Here is a 12,941-nt window from a genome sequence, read left to right on the forward strand (position 1 = left end):
CCGCAGCGGCCACGCCCCCTCATCCACCGAGCCCTTAACTTTTCGCGGCACCCACTTCGCGGGTGCCACTCACTGACTACCCTGTCCTGAATCCTGTTGTTGGGCGCTGCGGAGAACAGGAGTTCCTTTGGCTTGCTGTGACCGGGGCTTTGCTGGGACGCCACAAGCGCTGCACTCGAGTTCCCAGAGTGCAGCTGGACGCTGATTGCCGTCTCACCGCTGCGGGACTGCGAGGCTTGGAAACAGCTGTAGCCTCTTCCCGCAGCGGCCACGCCCCCTCATCCACTGAGCCCTTAACTTTTCGCGGCGCACCTACTACCCTGTCCTGAATCCTGTTGTTGGGCGCTGCGGAGAACAGGAGTTCCTTTGGCTTGCTGTGACCGGGGCTTTGCTGGGACGCCACAAGCGCTGCACTCGACTTCCCAGAGTGCAGCTGGACGCTGATTGCCGTCTCACCGCTGCGGGACTGCGAGGCTTGGAAACAGCTGTAGCATCTTCCCGCAGCGACCACGCCCCCATGATTGCTGAGGGCTATAAGACCAATCAGGACGATGCCCGGACTAAGGGCGGACAGTCTTAGACAGTCCGAGACAGGCTGTGACTGGACTGGGCACGTTATACTGCCCCTGCGGAATACGATTTGCTGCAGTAAGACTATTTGTTCTTGATTATATTTTCATCTTGGTTTCACTTGTAGAGTAATTCCTGTGCTCTTTTATATTACTAAACGCTCTTACACGAGTAAATTTTAGCATTTCTATTAACACAACTGAGGATGCCAAAAAAGATTCCAGTTGCTGGGGGAAATACTATGGATAATTACATGGTACATGTAGTATCAAAGATCAACAATGAAAGGAGACAATCATTAGGTTTCAGCCAATCCCCCAATCTCTCCCCCCTGAGCCCACCTCCAAATTCACGGTGGGTAGACATACCATCTCAGGATGTGGGAAATGAAATCCCAGATACAGACATACATGATAGTGGGACACTAAATCAGAGCTTTCTCATAGAATCTGACCTTGACCTAGCCCAGGATAATGACACCGAATCCCAGGCAGACGATACAGAACAAGATCTCCTTGTGCAGGAGGGTGCACAGGTAAACATCGAAGATGTAGACCCCCCCTGTTCATGCCCCAGTTACACGGGCGTTTAGAAAGTGCAGAAAACCACAAATGCACCGGGGTGGATCTCATTCTGGGAGGAAGAGGGCTGTGTCGCCACCAAAAATTAAGGATAAAAATAGGGGGAAAGGAGATGAAGCTGTGAAGCAAAATGTGGATGAAGAGTTCCTATCCAGGATAGCTGACATGATTCACTTTAAATTTAAAGCACTCATTAAACCAGTAGTGGCTAAATTAGATAAGCTGTCTGCTGATGTAAAGAAATTAGGCACGGATCAGAAAAAGATAGTGGAAGAGGTGACAAATATATCAACTATAGTCACAAATTTAGCTGCTTCTACAAAAGAGCTAATCGCGTTGGGAACGGAGGGAGTCATAAATAATATACATGCCAACCCCACTGAACAGACCCCAGTAGCAGCGCTTAATCACTGATAAGAGAGGTTCAGCCCCCAAACCCTCCAGTATCGACCATACTAGGTACAGAAGAAGATACATCACATTTCATAGAAGATGCATTACCCCTAGTGCTGGTACTGGCAAATGTCTCCCCATTAGCAACAGGTCAACTAGAATCCCCCACAGCATTGACAAGTAAGGCCCTGCACTGGCTGTCTGGTAATATGCAGTTGGCCCCCTGGGGGAAACAACAGCTAGCAGGAGACATTAAATCAGCCAGAAGGGTATCCTGGATAAAATCCCAAAAAATTTAAAGGTGACTGTATAGTTTTAAACTTTACAAACTCCACTGTATTACCAAATATTCTATCAAACATTCTCCCGCCGCAGCGTAGGAGAGGTACCATTGTTCCACTCACTTTAGAATTTTTTGGTAAAAAACAGCGTAGTATGACATACCCCAAGCTAACTTATACCCGCACTAGGCCACTATGGCCAGGAACAACAAATGGCTGGGGCCACGGTGCCCTAACTAACAACTGGGGGTATAATTTAGACAGATGGGATTGTCCACAACAGATACACCAACAAGAACATCAATACCCTAGCCATTTTAACAACCGGTTTAATATCCCCATTTCTAACAGGTTTGACGTCTTCTATGATCAGGGAGGGTTGGAAGAGGTTGAATGACTACTTGATACATCACTTAACCCTGCCCATAATGTTCGTTCGCAACGAGATGCAGGACTAGTAAAAGATGTCCAAGTACCTGTATTGCAAGGTCCTAATGTTGTGATGATGGGTTCTATGGCCCAGACAAACGGACCAATAAGTTTATATAATGTAACAAATCCCGCCCCTATCCTAGTTCCTACTAGATATAATTCTGCAGAAGCACGGGCAAGCTGTAGTATAGGTCTAATGCCCCCTATCCCAGGTGAACACGAAAATGTTGATATAACTCAATGTCCACCACAAATATGTAATGAAAGTCTAATATCTTGGAACATAGCCGGGCTCCATGACAAAATTCAGTGATAATGGTTGGCTATCTTTTGTTAAGGAACATGCGGTAATATGTCTCCAAGAAACATGGTTGGTGGAAAAAAATGTACACATTGAGGGTTATCAAAGCTTTTTTATTCCAGCAGTTCCCTCAGCTAGTGGTAGAGCAAAAGGGGTTTGGCAATTTATGTTAATTTGACTCTTATATGCTATAAAGTCGAACATTACTCTGGTAATAGAAATATCCAGGCTTTAGAGCTAAAGAGGGGCAAAACAAAGCTTATACTGATTAACTTTTATAATGCAGTGAATCAGTCCGGCGACTGTAACATACAGCTTTTATGTGAATTCTTAAGGGAAAATGTTGGATCTTTGCCTCGCCAAAAAATAATAGCAGGTGATTTTAACACACATCCATGTGGGAATCCTGGTGAGACTACTGTTGGCCAACTGGGTTGTAATAGCCTGGAAGGATTTCATTTTGATCATTCGCCGCGTGGAACAGAACTAAATGCGCTAATGAATGAAAATAACCTTATTACAGCAATGTCCACAGTTTCGGATCGAACTCTCTTCCCTATTCCCACATTTAAAGGCCATGCAACAGGATCATATATAGACCATATTTTATTATCGGCAGACCTTGTTAACGTTGTTCAGGACTACTGCATTCAATTGAGCATTTACAGCGACCATAACCCTATATGCATTAAAATGGGTGGGAAAACATTTGAAAAACGAAATCCACGTGTGGATCGTGGCTCCACTAAATGTATAAACGGAAAGCGTCGCTTAAAATGGTCAATGGTGGATTGTGAAAACTTGTACACCTCTATTAATAATATGTGTAGCCCTGAATTTTCAGTATGTATATCTCCGGTATCAGCACCACAACAAATCTTAGCATCTTTTAAGGAGGTTGCCAAAAAAGTAGAGTCACTGTTAACGGTACCAGTCAAAGGGAAAGTAAACCTAAATAATAACCCAAAGTGGTTTGATAAAGATTGTTCCAAGGCTAGTCGTGAGCTCAAGAAAGCACTAAAAATAAAACCTAGAGATCCGATACTTATTAAGGATATGCGGTCCAGGTATAAGAAGTCCCTCGCAAACTGCAAGAGAGTGGTAAAAAAAGCGTTTGGGAGACCTTGCTAGATCCTGAAACACTGAAAAACAGCTCGAAGTTTTGGGACATCATAAACAAACCTTTATTTGATCAATCTTGTAATTCCACTGTGGGTACTAATATCCCAGAGGAAGAATGGGTCAACCATTTTAGTTCTATTTTTAAAAACAATGAGTCGCAGGCAGAACACATTCTAGTTGACTTTAAAGAAAATGTGTTGCTCTTCTCAATTGATGAGGTTGTAAAGGGAATCGAGGGGCTGACAAACAACAAGGCCCCAGGACCGGATGGTCTTCCACCAGATCTTTTTAAATCCTGTATAACACTTTGGGCACCAGTTCTCACAGCCGTACTTAACGCGTCTGTGACTTGCGAAAGCCCAAAGTCATGGGGGGTATCAACCATCGTGCCCGTGTTCAAAAAAGGAGACCGTAATAGCCCCCTCTGCTATAGGCCAATATCGTTAATTAATTCTGTTGCCAAAGTAGTGGGGGGAGTAATTTTAAATAGACTGGTCACATGGTCAGAGGAAAATAATATAATATCCCCAATCCAATATGGATTTAGGCCTGGACACTCTACGATTTCCCAATGCTTAAATTTATATCTAATCATAGGGAAGTATACCAAGGCCCGACAAGGAACAATTCACATGGCGTTCATGGATCTTTTTTCGGCTTTCGATTGTGTGAGCCGAGGGAAGCTCTGGGACGCCATGGTGAAAATGGGTGTGGATCAGAATTTAATTAACCTGCTAGAAGATATGCATTCCGATACGAAAGCGAATGTTAGATACACACAAGATCTAAATGTGACAAAAGATTTTGGAGTGTACCGGGGAGTTCGCCAAGGATGTATTTTAGCCCCGTTCCTTTTTAATTTATATATAAATGAATTGGAGGAGCACCTTTTAAGTACTAATACAGATTATCCGTACATTGGCCGTAAGGGACTGCCGGTTCTGCTTTATGCGGATGACGCAGTCTTTTTATCTAGAACCGCCAATGATCTTCAAACCTTACTAGATTCCTTCTTCACCTTTATGAAATCCAGAGACCTAAGCATAAATAACTCTAAATCCTTCGTAATGAAGGTAGGCCAGGGAAATAAAAAGCAAAATCGCCTAAATGTTAATGGAGTACAAATCCCTGTAACAAATACATTCTCCTACCTTGGAGTCCTGTTCGACCGTCAACTGAACTGGGGACCCGTAATACAAAAAAAGAAGGGAGAGGTAATCAGGGCTAATGCGGCTAGATTTGATTTCTCAAGAAAAATGGGATATAGTCCAGTTGCTGCATGACTCCAACTTTACCAGACCAAAAGTGTTACTATGGCATGCTATGGTAGTGAGATATGGGGATACGTCCCTCTGGGAGCCCTAGAGATAGTTGAAAACAACTTTTTAAAGCAGCTACTAAGGGTGCCCAGGGGAACGGCAAATTTTTCTGTGCATGAAGAATTGGGTATTCCTTTTTTATGCGATAAAATGGCAGTAAATCCCCTAATATGTTGGTTAAATTGCTGGCTAAATGATAATATACCACTTCACAGCTTATACTGAGAGAAGCACTTACTTGGGAAAATAGGCTGAAGGTTCCTTGGATAAAGTATCTGAGTAATTGTTTTACCGATTTAGGTCGACCGGAACTTTTTTTATTCCCTGAATCTATTACCAAACTAGATGTCATCACGGTTAAGAAGGCTTTTATTTCTTCCAGATACCAAGATAGGGAGACATGTGAATTAAGAAAAGACAGTGTACGAAATCATGTATTAATAAAAACTACCCTGCTCATGGTACCGTACCTAACATGGCCAATGTCTAGTTATGATCGCTTTTTATTGACAAGGTTCAGGTTCAATCTATTTCACTTACTTTTGGCTGTACCCAAAGGATCTAATCGTGGACAAGTGTTGCCGGCTTGCGGTTGCGACTATAAGTCCCCGCAAGACCTGGCACACTTCTTGTTTTTCTGTCCCTTTTACGATATACCGAGGAAGTTATACCTAAAACCTTGCCTAAAAAAAATGAACTTTTCTCAATTTAGACCAGCACTTTATTACCTTCAGCTGCTAAGAAGTGATTGTACCCTGTATGTATGTAGTTTTTTAAAACAGGCAATGAATTTTAGAAATAGTATGGAAGGATAATAGTATTGTTAATTCAAATGATATTTTCTTTAAGATTTTTGAATGTTCTTATTTATTAACTTGAATGTCTAATGTGCTTGCAACTTTTGTGAGTATTTTTGTCTTGTTAAAGTCACTTTTTTAACTGGCTCTTTTTTTAATGATATGCGCTAATATATGTAAAATGTAAAATGCTTTTATGGTTGTCAATAGAAACAACCGAATAAAGTTTCTTGACTTGACATAGCAGTGCACAAGACCCAGTCTTCTGAAAGGAGTCCTGTTTCATCAGGATCTTTTGTTGCAGAGTATTATGATAGATTCTTCCTTGGTAGGTTGGGGCACCACCTGCTGAACTTATTACTGTATGATTTCTGGTCTGATAGAGAAGCTTATTCCACATTAGTGTGCTAGAACTGAAGAGAGTCCATCAAGTTCTCAAAGCTTTCCTACCTTCTCTGATAGTGGAAAAGATCTTGATTCCGACTAAGATTAGGACAACCGTGCACATTCACAACATACAAAGAGGTACCAGATGCAGTTCACTATCACTGCAAAGAATTACATTTTTCTTTTAGTAAGAAACCTGTTAATTCAGGCTGTTCATCCGCTGGGCCTTAAACTCTGAAGCACATTTTTACAGATTTCGTTTTGTAGAAATCAACAAATGGGTTCTCAACGACAATGTGCTAGAAGGCATTATCACAGACTGGAGTTTTCCTCAAATAGATTTGTGTGCAGAATCACAAAATACAACCTTCCAAAACATTTTGTTCTGAATGTTGAAACTGGAGTCAGTGTGCAGTATACTTTCGGTAGGCTGGTCAGACATTTTTCTCTACGGTTTTCTGATCCTATCTGTCCTGCTTACATTCAAAAACTCAAATTAAATCATGATTCTAATCTTGCTTGAATAGCCAAGTAAATGGTGGTTTCCAGAACTTATTCACCTGTTTTTTTTAAATCATACAGAAGGCTGCTGTACAAAGAGTTTGCTAACCAAAATGCAGAGTCCGTTACACATCCCAACCTGATGCTCTTGAATTTGGTAGTGTGGCTTTTGAAACCATACCGTATGTACACTTAAAGTTACGCCAGAATATCTGGCCTTAATGAAAGAGGCTAAAAGGATGTCCACAATGCTTTCTGTGCCTTAATGGAAGAGATTCTATGTATAATGTGTATGCCCTCACAATAGGGTAGTCCTAATCGCATACCCTTCCCTTTCTTTTGAAAGTTGTGTCTAATAATCATGTTAATTGGTATCCTTACCAGTTTTTTCTGGTAAGCCATCCAGTCCATCAACAAGGTTCTTTCATTCCTTAAATGTAGGAAGAGTCTTAAAATGTTTCTTAGAGAGAACTAAAGATAGAAGGGAATCTATTCAACTCTTTCTCAAACTGTGGGCTTATCCTTATTGGTTTGTAAATATCAAAACCATTCTTTTCTAGGTGCATTGTTTCCTTTTCTCCTTTTATCTTGATAATAAACATATATCTGGCACACCTAAAGCACATTCCACGTGAGGAAAAGCAGCTTCTACAGCCTGGCTGAAAAATGGTCCTATATTAGATCTATGTAGAAAATCTGTCCAAACATCCCCCGGACAACACTATCTTGACAAAGATTATGGAGCAGATGCTGGGCTTTGTGTAGCTGCTCTAATTAATCTCTTTGCATTAGACCCTGTTGGTTACTAACAAGTTTTGAATTTCTATTTAAGTTGTTAGAAACCTACCTCCTAGTTGGTTTCTTTTATTTTGGCTGTAGAATGCACATTTTGTTACTGTTAGTAACATTAGCATCTTTCCTCAAAAAGAACAGAGACTGGGAAGCAACTGCCCGTACAAATCATGCTAAGAGGTGGACGCTGCTAGTTTCTTAAAGAATGAGTGCATTTTTCTCTCGTAGTCGGGCAGCCTACCAGGCTACCTTTTTACCTTTTGATACTTCTTTTGCTCACATTAGTCTAGACAGCACATTTGTTTCGTACTGTAATGCTGGTTTACTAGTTATTAATTTGAAAGGAAAGAATTAGGAAAACAAATACCTTGTTAAGGCTAAGGAGGTTATGACTCTATTTGAGAAAATACAGCTTATTGGCTACTCCATATTAATAAGTTGATTTTGGGTTATGAAGTGTTCCGAGGTGAGTGCTGTAGCGTGGGAATATTCTGCCTTTTTACATTGCAGAACTAGGACTACAAGCAACATTCCCTTCTTCCTGTCTCATTCATTCCTCTCAGGAGTAATGTGGGGGGTGGAAACAACAGTAGCACGGTTTACTTTTCTTCCTTTTACTGCCTCTTTTGTTGTGTGGTGTTGGAGGTCAGGTTTGTGTCTTCGGACAGGAATGTGAAGGTCTTACAATAGTTTGATGTCGCCTCTTTGGTGGCCGAGGGGTGGGTTCAGAGGCTAGTGTGGAATGGACTGGACTCATTACTCCACAAGGGATGTCTATAAAAAGGTTATAGGAAACACCACAGTTGGTAACTTACTGTTTTGTAGTTCCAGGTCTGTAAAGAATCGGTATAATGATGACACTCCACTACCCACACCATCTTATAAATATAACGACTGGGCAGATGACCGGCGGCATCTAGGGAGTACACCGCGATTGTCCAGAGGAAAAGGTAATGATTAAAAGTGGAGTTCGAAAATACCAGTCATGATGGAGGCTTAGGTGGTGGTTCATGTTTGTGTTAATCGTGCTGCTTTATGCGAGAGGTGTGACTGGTCAATACAAGGCATATTTAATTTTCTTGATGTTTTGTATTTACGTTAGAACTATAATTTACGAATGTTTGTTGTGCTGCAAAGAGCCTTTTGAAGGCAGATGGTGCTGTTTTAGAGTGTCTGGCTCCTGATGAGTGTGTTTCTGTGTGTACTTGTCCTTCTGCCCCCTGATGAAGTATGTTTCAGCTATGGTATTCATTGATTATTCCTCTTTCTCATAGGCAAACGAGAGAATGGAGAAGATGGAATTACTTTTGAAAATGAGGATGAACGTCAGCAATGGGAGGATGACCAGAGGGTAATCTTTTGGGCATTAATCCTGAACGCTTTTATAAATGCTTAAACCTTTCAAATTATCTTCTCATACTATCAATAGGAGAGGAAAACATAAAGCAATAGGTAACATAAAGCAATAGGTGGCTTTTGTTTCAGAGGGGAAAACTGTCCTACTCCTGACTCAAACTGTCTGAACTACTTGGCTGAGGGCAGATATATTTACACTCTGGATATGTTCACATCGTTAAAAATGTTTGGATGCAGGATGTAGTGAGCAAACTACCAACAGCATTTAGTAAGACACAAGGCATTGCTGATCTCCAAAATTGTTCATATAAAATGCCAGAGAAATAACTCTGATTCATGTGAGGTGCTTTTCTGTGTAAATTAAAATCAGTGTGCTTCAGTGTCCGAGCAGATGGAGATCTCTATATCATTTGCATTATTCTGGAACTTCCATTGAAATACATTTTGACCGACCCCTAAACATTGCAGGCACAAGTCTAGGACGTATTTGCTGAACCTATGTTTCAGTTCAGCTGGTCCCCCTAATCTACGCCCTGCTTTTCAAAGAACATTTTATGTGTTCTTTGTAAAGCATTTTGCTGCCCCTCTGTACCTGTAACAACTAGTAAGTAACTATACCAAGTTTGGCTGTTAAGCATTAAATATATTTAGGGCATTTACTTTTTTAGCATTTCCGTCTGTATTTATCCATATTTTTTGGCCATCTTGTTGGTATTTTCCATATTTATTTTGTGTTTTGAGAATAAATGAAGTTGTAAAACTGTATTTTCTGCATTTATTTAACTGATAAACTTGCAGTCCTACTTTTGTACCTGTCACCCTTTAGCTCAATAAGCAACCAAATATATTAAAACACTACACCCACAGGTAAATATTACTATTATATACAAATATTTATTAACTCATGCCTGTATTTCAGGAAATATAATGCAGGATTTTTTTCTCTCTTCATGATGTCTATCTGCTTAACTGTTGGCGTAGGATTAATGAAGGACAGCATGGAGAGTCACTCGCAAGAAGCACCATTTTCTGTATTTTTCCACTTCTAAAAATAAATACAGACAGGAAACACATTGTTTTCTGTCTATATTTACATGTAAAAATAAGTAAAAACAGAAAACTGGGAACCTTAGTTATATTGTGAGCCATTGAGGTGTTTTCTTAATTGATATGGCAATAATCCTGTAAGCTTTGATAAATGCATTTTAAACACCTTCACAGAACGCTCCATCGCATAGTATAAATCAAAGCTTACAGAGAAGCGGAGCGGCCTGGCATTTGATTGAACCGGAGGCACTTTGTGTTGGTTGCCTTTAGTGTGGGCATCAGACATTGATTTCACCACTGGAGACTTGACCTCTCAATTGGGACTAAATGCCTGCTGCGTCTTGGTGATTAAATTGGACAAATATTGCTTGTTTTTATAGATTCAGCTGAGGGTTTTGTAAATGTACACTGCTACTGTCTGAAATATGCAAAACATAAAAGACATTTAAAAAAAAAGCTCTTCTCTCTCTGACTGCTGCCCATAGTATTTTCAGAAGTTAATTAATCTTGCGGTAGCCCTTTACAATCTGACAACAACTGGACAAAGTCAGTTTTTTCAAACCTACAAAAACATATTTTCAGGTAAATTCTCATAACACTAGTTGGAAAATTAGCATGCGCAGGGGTTCAAAAACGTATACTCCATACCTCTTCATTGAAGAAACTGTAGAGAAGTCTCTTTTAATATATGACTTTGAACAAAGTTCGATGTGCTGAGCTTAGTACTCAAGCCATATTAGGTCAGCTAGAAAGCCAGTCAGAAGAGTAGCTGTATGTAGTAGTGTTGGACTGTTCAGAGTCTTTTGACACGGTGGAGCTTCCCTTCTTATTTCACGGACTGTTCTCATTGGCCACTCTGGAGCAACACACTCAAGTGGTTTGAGACATTTTTCGAATTCCACTTATAATGATTATCTTTAGGACCCGTGGTGTCCCCATGACTACTTGCTGTCGCTTTATTATGACATTTACACTACGTCATATTGTTTTTCCAGTCATTACTGTTGCACACTTCAAAACCTTCATGTATGTCTGGCCTGTAATTTACTGTATTCAGTAGCTGGTAATTATCTGATGGGTCTAGTGGCAGTTTATTTCACAATGTACTATTTTCATGCATACTAAGGCAGGCAGGCAGGCGAGTGTATAGCCCACCTGTGTTCATCCTTCTCATAATATTTGCACTGTGTTGCCAGTGCTCTGGGGCCTCCCTTTTGTTACCTTCTAATTCCTTTTTAACCAGGGCAACAGATAGACCATTTCCCCTTCGCTCACCTGGCCCCCTCACCTACTTGCTTGGCTGGGTGTTATTGCTGTTCTGGTAGTTTGCACCCCATCTCACAACTCGCCAGTATCTTGTTCTGTAGCATTGTTATTGGACACCTGAGCCCATTACTGAGCTGAGCTTCTATTTTTGCAAAGCGGAGTGGACCCCCCTGTGACATCTGTGTCATTTCTGTGGGTCTCCTCCCTAACTGCAAGGCTAAGTCTAAAAATCAGTTGAACACCTTATGCTTTAGGCATGGAAAGAGGCACAACTAGGATCCGTTAGCACATGGAAATGTGTTCTCCCCATGGTCTTTGCTAGGCAGTCATTAATCTCCTTCCGTTAGTGTTGAAACCAAGGACATTCCCACACCATATTTAAGAACCCAGCTTCCATGTGTGTGCACCTGGCACAGTTAGAGGTGAACAATGTATAGATTTTATTGATCCTTTTCAAAGGCAAGTAGGCTCTATGAAAGTCCTTTCTAAAATCTCCATGGGCATTTCCATAGCCCAGGACCTTCTCCCAATCTTCATTGTTCAATTCCCTTCCCAAAATGGTATTTTTAAGACTTTAATTAGTTTCAAGCTTCAGTCATAGAGATGTGTCTTATACAACCATATCAGGTCTGAGGTTCGGCATTGGTGGTCCCCCACATTTTGCAAACACATCATGCAGAAGAAACTGTCTCCCTGGGAGTCCATCTCCCTCTTTAAGTTCGGTCTGAGTTCTTCCTGTGCTTGAGCGATAGGATTTTTGCACAAACGAAATCTTAGTTACTTGACATGGCACAATCACAGGCATTTTGTATAATAATCATATTTTGAAATGCCGCAAGACTATGCCAGCATAAATTTCATCCATGCCTAATTTACATGTTTAGATCTAGCCTATCCCATTCCGCAAGGAATGGATAGGGTCGAATTTTAGTGTGCAAAATAAGTTCTCAAACCATTGGCAGATTTAAGACAGTTCACGGGGGTCACGTGTACACAAGCACGCGCATTTCCCCACATCAAAGCCATCAGCCTCCCTCCCACAGGCTTCCCCTGCGTGCGCAGTGCGCGCTGGCCGTGAGCTATATCAAAGGGTTCGGCTCCCCGCCCCCTGCTTGCCGTGTCTTTATTTAGACTACATACATATACACACAAACATGTTTGTGAAAATATGTTCTTTTTTTATAAACCACCAGAGACCCATGTTTCTGAGTGTAATCCGCCGTTTTAGTGGTTGACCACAACCATCACAACCTCTACGTAATCTCTACACATTGTGTTTATTTTCTGTAATTTTTCTCCGTCTTCTTAAAGGGAGCATCTCTTCCACTTAATAATTATGCCCTGACGGGCGTGCAAAAGGATCAGTCAAAAAGAATCCTTCCTTCTCACCAAACCGTAGCCGCTACTTCCTGTTATGCTTTAAATGCCTCGATCACATGGCTGCAGCTTGCGCCAGAACAAATGCCAACTAGTGCATCGCTTTCAGAGCTGCATCACTTCCTGTGAGCACATGGCTCTGGAGAAATAACCTGCAGCATTCAAGTTGCCAAGCGGTTCAAGGCAGAGTGCGCAGGCTCAAATACACTCGCACAACAAGCAGTGGGAAATGTGCCGTAGTTACACGAGTATCTCCAGCTCGCACCACTCCAGTCCCCGCCCTTACTGTCCAACCCCCCCCTCCCTGCCATTTCTCCATGCGCATGGGGGGCGCCCCCTGGATTCGATTGAATCTTCTGCTATGTAGCCACAGCGAAGCTACCTGCGAGCAGAGTCAAAACCGACCCCTGCTTGGGACG

The 12,941-nt window shown here is 41.4% G+C and overlaps 1 protein-coding gene across 2 annotated transcripts in view; it reads left to right on the top strand.

Moving 5' to 3' along the window:
• DHX38 (DEAH-box helicase 38) overlaps positions 1-12,941 on the top strand; it is a 1,070,683-nt gene that overhangs the window by 287,344 nt on the left and 770,398 nt on the right. For both annotated transcript variants that reach the window (XM_086945550.1, XM_086945552.1), the window contains exons 6-7: positions 8,302-8,426; positions 8,751-8,827. In XM_086945550.1, coding sequence (XP_086801676.1) covers positions 8,302-8,426; positions 8,751-8,827 — 202 coding nt within the window. The remainder of the gene's footprint in view (positions 1-8,301; positions 8,427-8,750; positions 8,828-12,941) is intronic.

Source organism: Lissotriton vulgaris, chromosome 12 (genome assembly GCF_964263255.1).
Source record: "Lissotriton vulgaris chromosome 12, aLisVul1.2, whole genome shotgun sequence".
Taxonomy (NCBI): Eukaryota; Metazoa; Chordata; class Amphibia; order Caudata; family Salamandridae; genus Lissotriton; species Lissotriton vulgaris.